The 6,482-nt window shown below is 36.7% G+C and overlaps 1 protein-coding gene across 12 annotated transcripts in view; it reads right to left on the bottom strand.

Moving 5' to 3' along the window:
* Positions 1-2,580: 2,580 nt before the first annotated feature.
* The window catches only part of kdm2bb (lysine (K)-specific demethylase 2Bb), a 245,450-nt gene continuing 241,548 nt past the window's right edge, over positions 2,581-6,482 (bottom strand). For all 12 annotated transcript variants that reach the window (XM_072247794.1, XM_072247787.1, XM_072247789.1 and 9 more), the window contains 2 exons: positions 6,037-6,255; positions 2,581-5,295 (listed from right to left, as the gene is read on the bottom strand). In XM_072247794.1, the coding sequence (XP_072103895.1) occupies positions 5,114-5,295; positions 6,037-6,255 (401 nt within the window). In that variant the 3' untranslated portion in view covers positions 2,581-5,113. The remainder of the gene's footprint in view (positions 5,296-6,036; positions 6,256-6,482) is intronic.

The following is a 6,482-nucleotide window of genomic DNA, read 5'->3' as shown; positions in this document are numbered from 1 at the left end:
ATGGATTTTGGTAAGGCCAAAAAGTTCCTCAGGGTAGGCTCATTCAGAAAATCATGAGGCAATGGATGCAGGAAACTTGGCTGCATAGATTCCAAATTAGCTGGACCACAGAAGGGAGAGAGTGGTGGTTGATGGAGTGTTCTACATAAAATCAGTGACCAGTGGTGGTGTGCTATGGTCTGGGACTCCCATTCTTTGAACTTTTTTACATACTGTGTGTGTATGTATGTGTGTGTGTGTATATCTATCTTATCTATTTATCTCTTGGATGAGGAAATGGAAGAGTGGGTTTGTAAGTTTGCAGGTGACACAAAAGTTGCTGGTGTATGTAATGCAGAAGATTGTGTAGGTTACATTGGACATTTAGAGGATGTAGAGCTGGACTGAGAAGTGGCAGACGGAGTTGAATATGGAAGTATGAAGTGATACTTTTTGGAAGATCAAACTTGAAGACAGTACAAGATTAATTAATGGTAGGATTCTTAGCAGTTTGGAAGAACAAAGATCTTGGGGTCCACATCTCTATGCTCAAAGTTGCTTTGCAAATTGATAGTATAGTTAATGGATAATGGAGCATTGTCCTTTGTTATTTGGTGTGATTTGAGTTCAAGAGCTGTGAAGTAATGTTGCAGCTTTTTTTAAGGAAAAAACCAACTCTGGTTAGACTTGGATAATTGTGTCCTGTTCTTGTCCTTTCATTATAAGAAAGATGTGGAAGTTTTAGAGACAGTTCAGAAGAGATTTACCAGGGTGCTGCCTGGATTGAGAGCATGTCTTATGAGGATAGGTTGAATGAGCTAGGGCTTTTCTCTTTGGATTGGAGGAGGAGAGGTGATTTGAGAGGTGTACAAGATGATAAGAGGCATAAGAGTGGACAGCTTGAGAAATTTCCCCCAAGGTAGAAATGGCTAATACGAGGGTGCATAATTTTAAGGAGATTGGAGGAGAGTATGGGGGGGGAATGACAAGTATTTTTTTAATATATAAAACAGTATGAGTGTGGAACATGCTGCTAGAGTGGTAGAGGTATATACAGCAGGGATATTTAGGAGACTTGATAGGCATGAATTAAATTAAATGGAGGGCTATGGGGGAGGGGAGGGTTCTGTTGATCTTACGTTAAAAGGTTAGCACATTGTGGGCTGAATGGCTGGACTCTGCTGCACTGTTCTATGTTCTTAAATACTTGGGTCAGAGTACATGAGGACAGAACCAGATCACTGACCTCAAATGCCAGCATTATTTTTCTATGTACAGAATATCTTCTGATCTTTTCCAGCATTTTGTTTTTAGTCCATATTTCCAAATAAAAACTACAGCATCTTGCTTTTGATCCAACCTTAAATTAGGAGGAAACACTAAGCTGTAAAGTTTATTATACTTTAATAACTTGCAAAAACATACTGCTGGAGGAACTGGCATTTTGGATTGAGACTTTGCATCAGGACGGTTTACTGCATTTGTAAATACCCCTGAACTGAACACATCCTAATTTTAGGAAGTGGCAAGGATCTAACTTTGATCCTTGGCTTTTTTAATTTTTGGTATCTAGGGGGTTAAGACCAACAGATATTGTCCATCTTAAATTTTCCCTTGTGATGGTGGGAGGGAATCACTGCCTTGACTTGCTAAGGTACTCCAACAGAAGAGTCAGGTACTGAGTTCTAGGATTTGGACCCAGTGCCAATAATGAACTAGCAATTATATTGCCAAGTCAAGCCTGTGTACAACTTTGAAGTGGAAATTGCAGTTAGTGGTTACTCCTGTGCATTTGCTGTTCTTGTCCCTTGTGATGATGGAATAGCCAGGTTGATTAATGCAGTACATTTGTAGTTGGTAAAAACTGCAATATTATGAACTTGGGGTGGAGGAAATAGATGTTTAATGATTACATTATCATGTGTTTGTTCAGCTTGTTATTGGAGGTGCATTCATCCAGACAGATGGAGAGTATTCCATCACACTGCTGATGTGACCTGTGGTTATTGTAAAGGAATTGGATAAAGATCAGTTGCTTGTTGTGGGAATCCCAATCTTTAAATTTCACTTGTTGCCAAAAGTTTGTGTAGCTTTTTTAGTTGGCCTTCTGGACTCCTCAGATACTGATGGTAGGAAACATGGCAATGTAGATGTCATGGAAGTTTAAGAGGTTGATGAGTGACTGACTTGTTGGATATTCATTGCCTGATTTGGACAAGCAATACCTGTGCCACAAGTGCCAAGGCAGTATCTGGACAGTATGTTGGTGTTGCTGCACACAGCTATGGATTGTTCCATTTGCAACTGAATTGAATATCAGTTGTGATGTTCACTGATGACTTCCCACATATGCCATGTGAGGCAAGACACTTTTTAAATAATGTTACTCACAATGAGCACCAAGGAAAAGTTCACATCTTAAGCTCTTCTCATCCAGACTTGGTACAAATCATAGGATTGAAATCAATGCAGAGAAAATCCAGCTCAATTTTGTTCATTGGCTTGTTCTACAATACTTCCAACTTGGAACTTTGTCCCTCTTTATTCCATTTTGTTTTTGGTTTGGGGATTGTTTGAACAATACAAAGCTGAATGCTAAAATGTATTTAACAATATTTTATTTACATTATATGTATAAAAAATCTGCATGTAAATTACATTGTTATTCCTCTAAGCAGTGATTACCTATGCAATCACTATTATAACTTATAATACTAAAATCTGCCTGGAATAAGTGCAGCTTTCTCAAGATGTTGACAGGTTCAATAGTCCCCAGGCACAAGTAGCCCAAGCCTGTGTTTGCTTCAGCTGTATCCCACAGGTTGGCAGATAAAAGCCTTTAGACATTGGGGAATTTTGGCACCAAGGAAAATAATTAATGCAGGGATGTTATTCTATATCACAGTAAAGTATTTCCTATAGCCCTTTCAACAGATAGAGCTGCATCAGCTCTGCTTGCATTGCCAAAGAGGAGTGCTCCAGCAGTGAAGGATCTGATGTGGCGTAACTCTCATTCATTCTCCATAGCATTTAAGAGGACGGAAGTTGAGGTAAATGGAGAGTGCTTGGGTGGCAAGATAGGGGTGGGCTACAATGATGATGGCAGGCAAAAGGCAACATCTACCTGGAGGAAGATGAATGTGTCATTCTCTGCCATCGGACCAGTTTATGCAGATCCTTTCACCAACACCAAAGCAGAATTAAATTCGTTGTTTAAAACCTGCTTCGGGGTACCAATATGCAAGCAATGTCAAATAAAGTGCTTATTTGACATTAATGGCTGAGTGCACTGTATGCACAGGAATATTGGCTTCTACGCAATTTAAAACGGTGTAAATTGAAATAGAACTGTTGGGTACTCATGTTTAGTAATCACAATAAAGTTTTATACAGTGACTGTTTTTGCTACATAATTTTAAGATGCCATATCAGCTGTACTGTGAAAATGAACATTTGAAAAGGGAAAGCTATATTTTATGATCTGCCAAATGATCATAAATTTCTTCCAAAGGTCAAAAGGTTCGATTGAATCCTCAATTCAGAATGCTTGGCCTTCACTAGAACTAGACAATCTAACTTTAAACATTCTTACAAGAACAGGAACATTATGCAATATGCCATTGGTGGCAATATTGACAACATGGAAACATACTTCTCCTCACTGGTTACTTCATTAAGTAAATTAGATCAAGCTCAAAGTTTGTAACAGAAGTTGTGGTCATATTGAAACCACTACTGCTTAATATCTTCCCTGACTACAGTGGGTAAACTACACTTAACTGAACATTTGTTAATAACAATTTAGTATCACTAGATTACAGTATCTAACAGAGTAAGCAAAATCCCTTTCTGATCAGGAAATCTGCAGTGGATAACTGCGGTTTCATATTGGTTTCATCTGTTCTTTGCCATCTCCATTGTATTGTTACCTACAATTCATCACAAAATGTATGAATTTCCCAACTTTACTGACGTTTTCATGGAATTGCAAACATCAACCTCATAACTGAAGAACTGGGTGCAAAGAGCTGAATTTCTTCAAACATTTTTCAAGGGAGGATGAACCTGCTCTTTTCAATCAAGAATGTGGAACCCAGTCTTGTTCTATAGAACTTCTGCTGATCAAGCAGATCCAAAAGCAAAAATATTTCGGCTTTTAAGTAGCCACCATAGAAATAAATTTCTTATTACATGACCCTTCACTTCCATCTTCTCTCAATGCTTACCAACTTGCAGATATAAAATAGGAATAGAAAGTGTTAAGAAAATTGTCAAAGGCTTGTATATTGTACAGCGTTTAAAATGCTGCTCCCCATGAATTTACCAATAGTTCAGCATTGAAGACAAAACTTTTATACAAATTCAGCAATGACAAAATGGCAACAACATTTGGTGGAAAACCAACATCTCATTACAGTGTTATTACTGCTAACATGATTGCCTTAAAGGCATGCAATGATGGCACGTACAAATGTCACAAAGATTGTTCCACGTGAAACATGTGGAACTATACAGAGATTAAACCACAAGTAACAAATAGGGAAATTTGAAATAAATTGCATTTCAATTGTATATAAGTAATAATGTTACCATTGAAATTTCCACATTACTCTCAATAAAGTAATTTCTGTACAAAAATACTTCTGCATAATGTATGATGTGTAGATTGTAACAAAACAGAACAATATTTATAACATGGTCAAAGTGATCCCAATGTGTGGTTGGATCTATCTATAAGATAACCCTTTTTTTTTATCAAGATGGCATCTTTAAAAAGAACACAAATTAAAATTTACAATGCACATGCTTCAGTTGTAAAACGTGCACAAAAGTCTTAGTTTTTTATCAATATTCTTCTTGTCATATGTTTATACGTACCAAGTAAAAACACTTGTACAGTGTCTTTATTATACATTTATTAAAACTTATGAAATAAATTCAAATTTGAGTGATTCTTCATGTGTAGAAACATTTTTTGTTCAGTTAAGTAGCTTATGCTACCTTTACATTTCTGTCCTTCGTACAGTTCATCCATGTCCATTTGTCTGGTGGCAATAACAAGGAGCTGGTCATAATTAAATGTGATGAAATTAAATGTTCTTTTTGTTTTGGTGTCCAGTTTCTCTTTGTTTAGTTAACTATGCTTTTGTAACAGTTTCTCCTCTGACAAATTGAACTGAACACTAACAGACATCTCTGCTATGAACTGTTCGCAGCCTTCCTTCGTTACCTGCTTACAATAACGAAGATCTATTCGGCAGATGTTGCCACAGCGTTTGAAATAGGTTAGGCACTGGTCAGTGATTTTATTGCAAACTGAAAAAGATATTATGCAATTTAGTATGGCAAAGATTGACATTTCAACTAATATTCACATTCAATTTTGTGGAGCATGCAACAAATAACGTTTCTGAATGGGGCATGATATACAGGTTAAGTATTCAAACTTGAATATTATAAAATAACAAGTAATGTTTAAGGTATACACTTTTTTTTCAAAGTGTCCCAAGAAATTAACAGAACTAAGGACAAAATAATAAAATATTACATGAAACAAGGTGAACACTGGTAAAATTCTGAGATAAACTTGGCAAAGGCAAAGCAAAAATGGTCATATTTCTTAGCAGCACACACAAAATGCTGGAGGAACTCAGCAGGACAGGCAGCGTTTATGGAAAAGAGTACAGTCGACGTTTTGGGCTGAGGCCCTTCGGCAGGACTGGAGAAAAAAAGCTGAGGAGTAGGTTTATTACAATTGTACTCTTTTCCACAGATGCTGCCTGGGCTGCTGAGTTCCACCAGCGTTTTGTGTGTGTTGCTTGGATTTCCAGCATCTGCAGATTTTCTCATTTGCGATATTTGTTATCTTGTCAAACAGTGAAAGCCTTCCTAAATTTTGGTTTAAGAATTTCCCCGTGCTTTGTTTTAATTTAGTAATATAACAGCAGTTTAGTGTCATTGAACTTAATCGCTCACAAATTCCAAATTGTGATATGCAATCACTCATGACATACATGCATCTATTTCAATATTAAATGTCATATCGAATGCACTTACCCGATAGATTGATTTCTGTTAAAGAATCTCTTGTTGTTGTGCCAACTGCTGTTAATAGGTTAATTGACTGGTCTGTCAGATGGTTACAGTAACTAAGATCTAGTCTGGAAAGCATCGGCATGTGCCTAATAATAAGGCGGAGTGTTGCATCTGTAATATCCAGGCCAGCCAAGTGAAGATCCGTCACATTACGTAATTTGCTACGATTGTCAATCTGGCCTTTAAAGAAAGAACAACATTTAAGACCGGATTTTGCTAATTTTACTTAACACTATTAAAAAATCACTGTTAATTATTAAAAGACTAGTGCAGTATCTTGAGATTGTATTACACAATCTCAATCAAGATAACTGATTATTTGCCGACTTCAACATTCGTTTTAGATTTTTCATTCCAAAATTAATAACATAATGAAAAGGTATACCATTATGTAGAGAGACAATTTA

Source organism: Mobula birostris, chromosome 31, assembly GCF_030028105.1.
Source record: "Mobula birostris isolate sMobBir1 chromosome 31, sMobBir1.hap1, whole genome shotgun sequence".
Classification (NCBI taxonomy): Eukaryota; Metazoa; Chordata; class Chondrichthyes; order Myliobatiformes; family Myliobatidae; genus Mobula; species Mobula birostris.
Note: the sequence above shows the minus strand (reverse complement) of the source record. Positions and strands in the feature narration are given on the sequence as shown.